General features: G+C 33.3%; 1 protein-coding gene across 1 annotated transcript; it reads right to left on the minus strand.

The window, feature by feature from the left end:
* Nucleotides 1-7,555: 7,555 nt before the first annotated feature.
* On the minus strand, nucleotides 7,556-9,321 carry LOC138932655 (retinol dehydrogenase 11). The gene is made up of 4 exons (XM_070294717.1): nucleotides 8,673-9,321; nucleotides 8,260-8,495; nucleotides 7,897-8,194; nucleotides 7,556-7,742 (listed from the first exon to the last, which is right to left on the minus strand). Exons 1-4 carry the CDS (start codon nucleotides 8,943-8,945, stop codon nucleotides 7,569-7,571), a joined length of 981 nt encoding a protein of 326 aa, XP_070150818.1. The 5' UTR covers nucleotides 8,946-9,321; the 3' UTR covers nucleotides 7,556-7,568.
* Nucleotides 9,322-13,888: the final 4,567 nt, after the last annotated feature.

Here is a 13,888-nt window from a genome sequence, read left to right on the forward strand (position 1 = left end):
TGGAGCAACAAATTTTATTAAAATTTAATAAAGAATTTCGATAAAATTTAATCATTTATTTTGTAATAAACCTTGAATGAAATCTTGCTTACAATTTTTTAAAAGTTTTTCTTATGCAAAATAATTTATTAGTTTGTATTGTAAAAAAGTAATGGAAATTGTAACGACTCGTTACTTTTTAGTAACTGTAACGGTAACGAGTTACTTTTTAAAATTGGTAACGAGTAACGGTAACGAGTTACTTTTTAGAAAAAATAACGGTAACGGTAACGAGTTACTTTTATAAAGTAACTTTCCCAACCCTGATAATTACAGAGGTTGTGTTAAAATATCTACAGGGGACGAAGAAAAGAAAGGATATAGATGTCTAATAGCGAGATATAGATATGGAAATGAGATGAAAGGAAACCAATACTGGAGAGAAATAGAGGATAGGATATGCAGAATTTGCGAAAAGGAGGAAGAGAGTATAACACACGTGCTAAGGGAGTGCCAGGCAACCAGGAATGACATACAAATCGACGAATTTCTCAGTGAAGAGAGGAAAGGACTAGAAATAATGAAAAGGATTGAACAGGAAAGAGAAAGGAAGGAGGAGGAAAAAGGCTAGATAATTCCCAGCAAACACAGATACATAACTGTAACATTGCCGTAATGAAACGGAATGTAACAAGTAATATAACGGATTTGTTACATGTAACATTCACGTTAGTTGTAATTTCCCACTCATATAAAATTGCAGTTATATAATAGGAATATAACATATGTTACTAAAATGTTATATGATTGTTACAGTCATGTTATAGTTCATCCAAGTAGCAAACTGACGTCACAATGACAGTAAATTTTGGTCACAAAATGACCAATTAAAATCGTAAGTTAGGTCTCATGAGACTCGAAAATTACGTCAATGTGTCACATCCACGGGACATCATCTTTTGACGTTTGTTTGGCAGCAAAACTAAGACCAATTACAATAGTAATATAACACATATTAATGTGATATATATTATAGGTAAATTTAAATAATTTAATTTATAAAATTAAAGATTTTATTTACATAGAAGTTAATTTCTGTTTTATATTTTAAGCAAATAATAACAAACGATTTTCACTTATTCGGATAGAAATTGCCCGAATAAATTAAAATCGAATATTATCTGTTCGATTTTCTAAAAATCAGTTCAGTATCTGAATTTCCTGGTACGGGAATCGTAGATTTTTATCAATTCAATCTCTGATTGAATTGATAAAAATAATTACAATGTTATTAGCCGCATTTTGCAGGCTTTATATACGCTGATGACAAAAGTTTAAATACGGGTATAGGTGACGAATAGCGCGCCCGCGCGCGCGCGCATAGCGGTAAGCAAATGAACTATAATCCCAATATTAGTTACAACAGGACTTTATTTGGACGATCATAGGATGTCTTCAAAATTACGTCTTTGGCTAATCTAAGAAATAAGGTCTTTTAAACGTCAATTATTAGTTGCCGGCATTATAGACCAAAAATAAATGTCATTATGTCGTCTTTTAACGTTACTCTGTTACTTGGGCTGTTACATTATACATATATTACTCCCATATTACATAGCAGTTATATTCTAGTGTTATATTGCATAAATAAAAGACAGTTATATAATCTCAATATAAATTAAGTATAACAAATGTTATATTAGATGTTACTCCTATGTTACATAGCAGTTATATTTTGGTGTTATATTGCATAAATAAGAGACAGTTATATAATCCCAATATAAATTAGGCATAACAACTGTTACATTACATGTTATTCCCATGTTATATAGCAATTATATTCTGTGTTTGCTGGGTATATTTCTGCGGTTCAGAATAATATACTATCTATGCTTGCTCTCGCAGAGTCATCCATTGCAGAGCCCAATACTAATAATTAAACACACGACGGTCAACATGAGCATCAAATAATTCTCGACACAAAACCGATCACTGGAAACGATCACTTTTTGTTGTAACACGAAGGCACAATGCGTAATGCGTGGTAATGCGTACTCACTATTTGCCCGCTTTCCCGCCAACAATAATTCAACCCTGAATTGTATCTTAACTAGATAGGCAAACACGCGTTACCGCGATGCCAGCGTTATTTTAACACTGGTTCTTTATCGTCGCGATATTAAACGTTTGAGAGGACGCGAGAAAAAGCCGCGCGTAATATGAATAAAAAAGTCGCGGAATTTATTAGCAGCATTGAGCAAAATACGCAAATGAAGAAACATATAACTATTCTACATACATTATATAACAATAGTAAACAGATCCCAGCAAACACAGAATATAACTGCTATATAACATGGGAATAACATGTAATGTAACATTTGTTATGCCTAATTTATATTGGGATTATATAACTGTCTCTTATTTATGCAATATAACACCAGAATATAACTGCTATGTAACATGGGAGTAACATTTAATGTAACATTTGTTATACCTAATTTATATTAAGATTATATAACTGTCTTTTATTTATACAATATAATACTAAAATATAATTGCTATGTAACATGGGAGTAATATATGTAACAGCCCAAGTAACAGAGTAACGTTAAAAGACGACATAATGACATTTATTTTTGGTCTATAATGTCGGCAACTAATAATTGACGTTTAAAAGACCTCATTTCTTAGATTAGCCAAAGACGTAATTTTGAAGACATCCTATGATCGTTCAAATAAAGTCCTGTTAACTTGTAACTAATATTGGGATTATAGTTCCTTTGCTTACCGCTATGCGCGCGGCGCGCGCGCGCGCGCGCGCGGGTGCGCTATTCGTTACTTATACCCGTATTTAAATTTTTGTCATGAGCGTATATAAAGCCTGCAAAATACGGTTAATAACATTGTAATTATTTTTATCAATTCAATCTCTGATACGATTCCCGTACCAGGAAATTCAGATATTGAACTGATTTTTGGAAAATTGAACAGATAATATCCGATTGTAATTTATTCAGACAATTTCTATCCGAATAAGTGAAAATCGTTTGTTATTATTTGCTTAAAATATAAAACATAAATTAACTCCTATATAAATAAAATCTTTAATTTTATAAATTAAATTATTTAAATTTACCTATAATATATATCACATTAATATGTGTTATATTACTATTGTAATTGGTCTTAGTTTTGCTGCCAAACAAACGTCAAAAGATGATGTCCCGTGGATGTGACACATTGACGTAATTTTCGAGTCTCATGAGACCTAACTTACGATTTTAATTGGTCTATTGGGGCCAAAATTTACTGTCATTGTGACGTCAGTTTGCTACTTGGATGAACTATAACATGACTGTAACAATCATATAACATTTTAGTAACATATGTTATATTCCTATTATATAACTGCAATTTTATATGAGTGGGAAATTACAACTAACGTGAATGTTATATGTAACAAATACATTATATTACTTGTTACATTCCGTTTCATTATGGCAATGTTACAGTTATGTATCTGTGTTTGCTGGGATGATATATAAATTTATATAATAAATATTATATAACAGCTGTTATTTTAATTTTTTACTCTAATGTTATATGACTGTTATAATACATATTTGCTAGTATATTATATAGTAACAGTAAACAGATGGTATATAAATTTACATAATAAATATATAACAGTTGTTATTTAAATTTTTTATGCCAATGTTATATAATTGTTATAATATGTGTTTGCTAGTATATTATATAGCAACAATAAACAGATGATATATAACAATTATATAATAAAAATATAACGTTGTTATTTTAATTTTTGACTCGAATGTTATATAACTGTTATAATATGTGTTTGCTGGGTTAGGTAGACGGAGTATAAATGTTATAAAAAGCACAAAGATTTCAAACTTAATTCGAATTTAAATTCAAGGCTTTTAAGGTAGTTGTAAGAGTTATAAGAGTTTTGAGAGTTTTAAGAGTTTTAAAAGTTTTAATGATTTAACGATTTAACAATGGAGTGATTGAATGTTAATATTTTAGATTTTATGTTTTGGGTTCTAAGTTTTATATCTTATGTTTCTTATGTTTTATGTTTTATGTTATAGGCTTTATGATTTATGTTTTCATGTTGTATGTTTTAGGTTGTAGGTTTTAAGTTTTAATTTTAAGCGTAAAAATTGTCAAATGTGAATTTTGGATCTTAGTATTCTAGAATTTTTGGAGTTTAAGAATTTAAAGTTTTATAGTTTTAAGTTTTAAGGTTTAAAGTTCAAAAGTTATAAAGTTAAGAAATTATAAGATGTAACATTTTATAGTTAAAGTGACAAAGTGTAATGTAGGTTTTACAATGTTATAAATGTTTAAATATTTATTTGTCGAATGAATGTAATAAAGGAAAAATATATATCGGAAGCTATCCGAAACCGCAAGGCAAGAATTAAATATAATAAATAATAAATAATAAAAATAAATAATTTTCTAAAAAATAATTATTTTTTTATACTAATTGATTTGTCTCATTATTCTGTATATAAAAGTATTACGATAAGATTATCGAAAACTAAATATTTTACGAGATATTTAATTTTTTATATCAAAATATGTCAGATTAAAATATAAAATAACTCAAAATGTACTTAATGCAAAAATACTTTATTATAATGTTTTGGAAAGCTCTCGAGGTAAGCTACAAAAATATGTAATGAAAAATAGAGGGTTCCATTTAAAAAATTCAAAGTGATTTTTATATGATCTTGACGGTGCTATTCAAAGTCATACTAATATTATCATATAATACGCCACTAAGAGCTCTACAACTTTTGCATGAAACATTTTTGACGAAAATGCGTTGTTCTCTCAAAAAACTGCTGATACGGACGCTCTTACACCTTATATACACGCGATGTTGTATATATATATGTATAATATGTTATAATTTTATATAATCAAGATCTTTAAAATAATTTTACTTTATCTAAATGTTTGTTTTTAATATACAACTAACATTTAGAAAGCTAATTAACATTAATCTCGGTAATTATTTACTATAACGGACTCAAATGTTCACCTTGACATATATTGTCAAGGACATAATCCTGAGTAATTTTTTCTTATAACTTAATCGGCGGTTTTTTATAATTTTTGAGATATTTAAAGTTGAAGTTAGATTCAAAATGAAAATTTGATTTGTGAGTTATATAACGTAACTTGAATCAAATTTTAGTTTTATATTAGAAATAGGTTTGGCTTAGGTTATATCTTTCAAAAGTGAAGCCCCCTCATAGGAAGGGGAGAGGGGCGGAACCCATTGTGTCCATGCATACCCAGTCAGCCACGTCTGTTCTAACAGATATTGCCAAGTGCTTGCTACAAATTATTGTCAGCAAAAAGGTTACAAATTTGGTACAAGAGTTGTTATTACCGATTAAGCTGGCAGATTGCCAGCAAGAACCAAGCAAAGCTTGCTAACATAACTATACAGTAAATTGGCGGCAGAAACCGACCAAAACTTGCTGACATGACTGACATCAGATTGTCGCAAAAAACTGAGCAAGATCTAGAGTGCGCAATCTAATGGCAAATTGGCAGCAAAAACCGAACAGAATCTGCAGCTTATTATAAAGTATTATAAAATAGTTCAGTCGCTTATCGCTATGCGGCGCGTTATTATCTATACCCGTATTTAAAATCTTGTTATGAGTGTATATAAAGCCTGCAAAATGCTAATAATATTATAATATATGTATTTTTATCAATTCAATTTTTGACACAATTCTTATACAGGAAATTCAGATATTGAATTGATTTTTGGCAAATCGGACAGATAATTGTTTGATTTTCACTTATTCGAACAATTTCTATCCAACAAGATCTTTAATTTTATAAATTAAATTATGTAAATTTACCTATATGTTTTAACATATTAATATATGATTTTATATAATTGTCTAATTATCTAATGGTCATTTTATGACCAAAACTTATCATCATTTTGTTATTTAGGGTTGAGACTTTAAATTCAATTAAATATACTATTTTATATGAATGGCCGAAAGCTGCAGAATTTGTTCGGTTTTTGCTAACAATTTGCTATCAGATTGTCTTGCGCAGATCTTGCTCGATTATTGCCATCAATCTGACATCAAATCATGTCAAGCTTTGCTTGGTTTTTGCCGTCAATTTGCTGTCAGGTTATGGCAACAAGCTTTGTCACCAAAACATAAGCTTAATGCTGACATAGATTGGATTTGTTACCAAGTTTTTAGCAAATTTGGCAACAATTTGTTATCAAATTGCTTACTAGGTATACTTCACAATGCGAAGCGAGACGTTCAGCCCAGAATTGTTGTGTAGATGGGAAATAAGTGTACGCGTGAACCCAGTGAGTTCCGCCACTCTACGGGGGGACTCCATTTCCGGAAGATATAACCTAATCCAAACCTATTTCTGAAAATTTGATTCGAGTTATACAACGTGACCCACACCAAATTTTAGTTTTAAATCAGAAATACGTTTGGGTCTTACTTCTTGCGTGAAAATTATAAACTCATGTAAAAATTACGTTTTGTTTCTCAAATTTTATTTGTTAATAACTTTTTAATAAACAATGACCGTCGATTAAGTTATAAGGAAAAGTTACTCAGGATTATGTCCTTGATAACATATGTCAAGGTCAACATTGGAGCTGGTTCTAGTAAATAATAACCGAATTTTATTTTGAATATTACATTCTCTATCTACGCGCGCGTTTTTGACATTAAGAACTATTTTATATCAGATTGTTTAATAAATAGAATGCAGTATACTGGTAAAAAAAACGTTACAAAATCCAGCAAGCACACACATATACATACATACACACACACATACACAGAAAAATAAAAAATATAGTTAATTTAATATATATATATATATACAGAATGTCCCATAATTCGAAGTCCATACAAGAATTATTGAAGTCATTTAGAATTGAAATTTAATAAACATTTCCATAAATGCTTCCTAACAGAATTACAATCATTGAAAGTTGATATAAATATTTGAAAAAGGAAAGAAAGACATTTTATTTAAATGCTTATATATATTTAAAAAAAAGAGACATTTAATTTAATTGCTTATTTAAAAAATTCTGTTCAAAATTCTCATTTCCATCATAAGAATCATACATGTAATGAATATCGGCGTATTCTTCGTTTGAAAACAATATTTTACTAATTTGAAAAGAAAATGTAAACAATACCAGACTGACAGAAAATGTTTCAAATATTCAACTATCAATGGTTGTAGTTCTGTTAGGAAGCATTTACGGACATATGTTTATTAAACAATTTCTAAATTATTTCAATAACACGCTATTAATGTATGGACTTCGAGTCATGAGATACTCTGTATATATATGTAAAATTCATTAGCGCTCTATAATTTGAAATATGTAAGAATTGAGGTAAATGTGCAGCATTACATTTTCCTCTCTTTCTCGTTCGCTTTATATATAAAAAATAAATATGATCCTGAAATATATGTACAACAAAAGTGAAATTACAATAATATACATAATACATATATGTATTCTAAAATATTTATTTCATTATATCCTCTATGCCAGTCAATTTAGCACTTATATCCCATAAACGAAGTGCTACTTCAGAGTCTAAATCCTTTTTAGAGATATAAAGTTTGCAATCGCGATATAAATGTCCACTTTCTTTGCTCAATGACGACTCCGTTGCGCAATGTAATACTGTTTGCGCACCCTGCAAATATCGATTCATAATAAAAAAGTTTTAAACATTTCAATATATTGAAATATATATCGCGTAAATGATCAAAATTATTTTCTAATAATAACATTTAATCCTAATAAAAACATTTTTTTGAAGAAAAATTAAAAGTATTAAATATGTTTACCTGATTTGCAGTGCGTAGAAACATGAGAGCAACAGGTGAAAAAATAATATAGTGAAACCAGCTTCTCTTCACGTTCCTAAATAGACCAGTGTAAGTAAATCCAGGACATACCATATAGACATTAACACCAATATTTTCCGTTCGTTTTGCAAGTTCAGCAGCAAAATATGCATTAGCAAGTTTTGAATTACAATAGCCAGGATTCATCCTACTTTTCACTGGCAATCCTTTCTCACCGTTTAAATTTGAAAAGTCTATTACTCCAGATTCCAGAAGCTTAGACGTTACTACCACTATTCTGTAATAAAAAAGAAAAAATATCGTATTAGTATCGCTTTATCATTCCGAAATATTTAGAGTCACCTGCTGGGAGCGCTTTGCTTCAGGCGATCCAAAAGTAAATTGGTAAGCAGAAAATGGCCCAAATGATTTACTCCAAAATGAATTTCGAAACCATCTTTTGTTAATGCATGATCTTTGAGCGGTGCATATACACCAGCATTATTGATCAATACATGAATAAGGGGAAAATCTTTTAGCACTTTATCGGCAAATTCTCTGATGGATGAGAAAGATCCAAGATCCAACTCCATTGGAATCTGTATAATTAGAGATATGTATTAAAAATATGTTTGTACATGTGTATGTGTGTATTAAAATAATGAAAATATAAAAAATTAGAAACATTTAGAAATCAAATTTTAAAATTTAACATTTACTAATGTATATTTATTAGTAATAAAGGAAATTTTTTTTTATTAATGAAGCATAATTACCAATTCGCCGGTAGATATTTTATTCCGTATTTCAACTATGACATTCTTCGCATTCTGTATATCCCTACAAGCCATGATGATTGTAGCTCTCCGTTTAGCCAATTCTTTTACCGTCTCTTTACCAATGCCAGAATTCGCACCCGTCACGAGAAATACCTGGCCTTGCAGATTGCTCGTACTTTTACATCTTCCCCAAGTGCGTTCGCGACACTTGCGGAGCAAGGCGATGAGCAGGACCATCGGTAGAATAAAGTAACACCACGAAGATACCATATCGATAATGGCTTTAACTTTAAAACATGAGAAAGAGATTTCTCCGCGAGAGAGTGCAGCACGTAAGTGATGATTATTAATTTTAAACGTGTGATTATGTAGCTAATACATATTAAGCGTAGCGCGATTTATGCGCATTTCTTGTTAATCACTTGTTCGAATCAAATGGAGCGGCCTTATTCGCGCTCCTCTCTCGTTTCAGCCCAATTCATTGTGTGCAATAATATAACAGCATGATCTCTCATGCAACACACAATCAAGCGTTAGTCTCAAGTCAAATTTTATCTCAGGAACTTTGAATGTATTTTCGCATCTTGTATGAGAAGTAATTATTGCAACTGCTGCATCATCGCTGACTGGCTGACTGACACGCGCAAACATCTGCTACCGGATTCTCGAAAGGTGCCTTTACATGGCAGCGTTAAGGTACCTTTACATGGCAGCGTTAAGGTGCCTTTACATAGCAGCGTCGAGCGTTAAGCATCTGCGCAGAATATTGTTGCCCAGAATTATATTTATGTCGTTTATTTTATTATATAATAGCAAAGAGAAGCCTGAGAGAGGCAATGCCGGCGATTTTCGTGGGACGCTTTTTCTAGGCCGTAGAGCAGCGCCGTGCATCCACTTTTAGGAATTGGAAATATTTATCCACATCCACTTTTCGGTACCGTCGGTCAAATCTCCATATGGTTCATGTCCGTGTTACATCCACTTTTCGATACTGTCGGTTATTTGTTTCATATCCGTGCTACATCCACTTTTCGATCTTTTCGATAGTGGTAGTACCATAGACATAGTATATCTAGACCGAGTGTTGAGGAGTGGGAGCCGATGTGCATGTAGAAAAGGACATATTCTGTTTCGTGCTTCTGATGTTCTCTCTCACTCGCACGTAGCATGACGAAAGAGAGCGCTATGCTCTGTGCGAGCGAGAAAGAACGCAAGAGGCACGAAACACATATCCTTTTCTACGTGCATCTTTACTCTCATTCTTTAAATAAAAGCAGATGCTTGGTCTAGATATACTTGTCTATGGGTAGTACACTGATCGCTTCAAGGCTGCGGTCGAGAAGACGCTAGAGATGCTTCGAAGCCTTGCATTAACCAATTAGAATAAAGAAATCTTTACTTTCTTTGCCCTGATTGGTTAATTAAACGCTTCGAAGTATTTCTAGCGTCTTTCCGACCGCAGCCAAAGAGAGATGTTGCCGTCTTTGGCTGCGGTCGGGAAGATGCTAGAAATGCTTCGAGGCATTGCATTAATCAACCAGAACAAAGATATCTTTATTCTTTGTGTCCTGATTGGTCAACCAAACGTTTCAAAGCATTTCTAGCATCTACTCGACCGTAGCCTTTGTCTCTCTTTCATCGCGTATGTGTGTAGTATCCGTGAAGGCACAAAACCGATACGTTGAGCACACGGATGCGATCGTTAAAAGATAAATCTGGATAAGGAGCGACAATCGCATGCTGTCCTTGTTCTTCTAACGTATCGCTTTACGGTCGAGATTAGACAGTCTCTAGGAGAGAGAGGCGCCAAACCCAAACAGCCTTTTCGTGATTAGCTGGCATAATATATTTGGTCATTGCGACGCCAATGCAGAACAAGTGGGATATGAATTCTCGGGCCGAAAATATCAAATGTTTGGGGTTATATTACGCATTATATTTAGTAATATGCGTAATATAACATTAAACATTTGATAGCGTCGGTCCGAGAATTCGTATCCTATCAGCTCTGCATTGGCGTTGTAATGACCAAATCGGCATATATTATACCAGCCAATCATGAAATGGCTGGTTGGCGCCTCTCTCTCCTAGAGGTTTTTTAGTCGAGATACAACCTGAAAATACTTTCTAGCATCTCGTGGCAGAAAACAGTAATGCAACAAAACTAACGAGCGTTTACTTTTCGAGAATTTTATATTTGTATATAAACATACAGTGTTAGAAAAGTCTGGAAATGGTCAAATATCTCAAAAACGAAACTTTTCTGAGAAAAACGTTTCCAACCAAAATTGTAGGGTTTTAAAAGTTTTATTCAATGATCATCCGATTATCCGTTTGACTTTGAGTGGAGGTGTCAAGGCGAGGTGAAGGTCAACATGATTTATTGAGATGGAACACCCCATTTTTTATGACACAGTATTAAAGATGACAGCGAGACGTTTCCAAAACATTACTTGATGACCTATTTTGGTTGAAAATTGTCTGAGTTATGAGTTTTAGAATTTACGATGCCGTCAGCATTAGTATTATCCAGGATGTACCGCGAGGTTGCATGGAAAAACCTTACACCCCTGTGTATGTGTGTATGTGTGTGCGCGCGCGCACGCGCATGTGCTGTATGGGTGTGTGTGCGCGCGCGTGTGCTGTGTGCGTGTGTGTGCGTGCGCGTGTGCCTGTGTGCGTGTGCGTCTGTGTGCGCGTGCGTGCGTGCGGGCATGCGCGCGTGTGTGCGTGTGTGTGTACGAGCGCGCGTACGCGTGCCCGTGTAGCAAAGAAGGATCCGATAACCACATGTGATCTCCACATGTAGTATCTCCAATAAAACATGTCGACGGGTTTTTTTAGTTATCGGACCTTTCTTTATCGAAGAAAATTTATTAGATGCTTGATACTAGATCGTATTCGTCATACAAATAACAAATTACTTACTCGTAGGATATTAAGTCAAAGTAATTTCTTTTGCAAAGTAAGAAATTACCTTCGGTAGTCGCCAACATGGTATTGACTAAAAGGGAAAGAATTACAATATTGATGATGTGAGGATATGGTAACCGCGTTCGAACAAGTAGCAACTTTGTTTAACGATATTTATGCAGATCGTGAACCAATTTTAAAGTCTACAGTTCAAAAAACTGTCAGACGATTTGAAGAAACGGAATCTGTTAAGGACCGCCCGCGGAGTGGTAGATCAAAATCAACGACACATTTCGAAAGTTATATAAACTCAAAAGTTTGGATGCGATGCAATCATTTGTAGAAAATCCTCTTCTTCGATAAGGAAGGTAGCACAGGCGACTAAAGTTAGTACATTTTCCATTCATAAAATTATAATAAAACAAAAATAGCACCCTTTTAAAATAAAATTTATTCAGGAGCTAGCGGAATGTGATTTCGATAGAAGAAATGAGTTTTACGATGAAATAATGCGTCGATGCAATAATGATAATACTTTTCTTCATAATATCATTTTTTCCGATGAAGCTTCTTTCGAATTAAATGGAACGGTAAATCGTCAGAATTGCCACTATTGGAGTGACGAGGACCCTCACTGGATGCGTGATCTCTACACATAGTATCCCCAAAAACTGAACGTGTGGGCGGGTTTTTGCAAACGTGGTATTATCGGGCCCTTCTTTATCGAAGGAAATTTAAATGCAAACACTTATCTACAATTATTGCGAAATCAAATAATTCCTGCTATTGATAATTTGTTTGACGGAAATATACAAAATATTTGGTTTCAACAAGATAATGCACCGCCACACTATGCAGTAGTAGTGCGTCAATTTTTAACTGATACTTTTCCAAACCGATGGATAAGAAGACGTGGAGAAATAGAGTGGCCCTCTAGATCACTAGATCTTTCTCTATTGAACTACTTTTTATGGGGATATGTTAAAAACAACGAAACCTGCTAACTTGGCAGACCTTAGGGAACGCATACTGTACCAAGTAAATCTTATCTTACCAGGAATGAGACAAAACGTTTTGATGAATTTTACCAATGATTAGATCATTGTTAAGCAGCAGATGGAAGACAATTTGAACACTTAATTCAGTAAAAACCCGTCTACACACACACACACACACACACACACACACAAAGCAGAGAAAATTTGGGTCCTTATCTCTGCCGGCACACACACGCGCGCGCGCGCATGCACGTACGCACGCAGGCACACACACAGGGGTGTAAGGTCCGATCATGTAACCTCCACGCGGTACATTCTGGATAATACTAATGCTGGCGACACCGTAAATTCTAAAGCTCATAACTCAGACAATTCTCAACACAAATAGGTCATCAAGTAGTGTTTTGAAACGTCTCGCTGTCATCTTTAATACTGTGTCATAAAAAATGGGGTGTTCCATCTAAAAAAATCATGTTGACCTTTACCTCGCCTTGACGCTTCCACTCAAGGTCAATCGGATATGAGCGTTGAATAGAACGCTACAACTGTGGTTCAAAACGTTTTTTTCAGAAAAGTTTCGTTTTCGAGATATTTGACCATTTCCAGACTTTTCTAACACCCCGTATATGTTTCAATTATACTTAAAATTATACGTGCAATTAAATATTGTATGTTGATTAATAATAATAGTAGAATAATAGGTAACAGAGTGAATAAATATACAAGATGTAAGACAACCCATGTAGCAAGGTGTCGTCAATTTGACGGCATTTTATGGTCATTCTTATGACGCAACAGATGTCTTAAGATAACTGTCGTAAAACTGACGTACTTTTGTCTTATTTTAACGACGTTATAAATCGACGTCAAAAATACGTCATTTCCCAGGTAGCAAAGTGTTGTCATTATAACATCATTTTTTACTAGTTCAAATTCACCTTTGAAACGACATAAAAGTACAGACCGTTGACGTCATATGTATGATGATAAAATGACAATAAACGGATTATTTTAACTTTTTCGGACATTTATCTGATCGACTTTTAAAACTATCAGTCTAATATCTAAATTCTCTATACTCCAGTCAGCCAGATCTGTTCGGATATTGCCAAGTGCTTGCTACAAATTATTGTCAGCGAAAAGGCTACACAAGAGTTGTTATTACCGATTAAGCTGGCAGATTGCCGTCAAGAATCAAGCAAAGCTTGCTAACATAACTACACAGCAAATTGGCGGCAGAAACCGAGCAAAGCTTGCTGACATGACTGACATCAGATTGTCGGCAAAAACTGAGCAGGATTT

This window comes from Polyergus mexicanus, unplaced genomic scaffold, assembly GCF_030449975.1.
Source record: "Polyergus mexicanus isolate NDT 795.1 unplaced genomic scaffold, iyPolMexi1.0 SCAF_4, whole genome shotgun sequence".
In the NCBI taxonomy this organism is placed as follows: Eukaryota; Metazoa; Arthropoda; class Insecta; order Hymenoptera; family Formicidae; genus Polyergus; species Polyergus mexicanus.

What these genes read in the sequence shown, in the direction of transcription:
- LOC138932655 (XM_070294717.1), bottom strand. Translation starts at nt 8,945, where the DNA reads ATGGTATCTTCGTGGTGTTACTTTATTCTACCGATGGTCCTGCTCATC. An exon ending in AAATATCTACCGGCGAATTG is followed by an intron (nt 8,496 to 8,672) that starts GTAATTATGCTT and finishes CTAATTATACAG; the next exon opens with ATTCCAATGGAGTTGGATCT. An exon ending in TTCTACGCACTGCAAATCAG is followed by an intron (nt 7,743 to 7,896) that starts GTAAACATATTT and finishes CGATATTTGCAG; the next exon opens with GGTGCGCAAACAGTATTACA.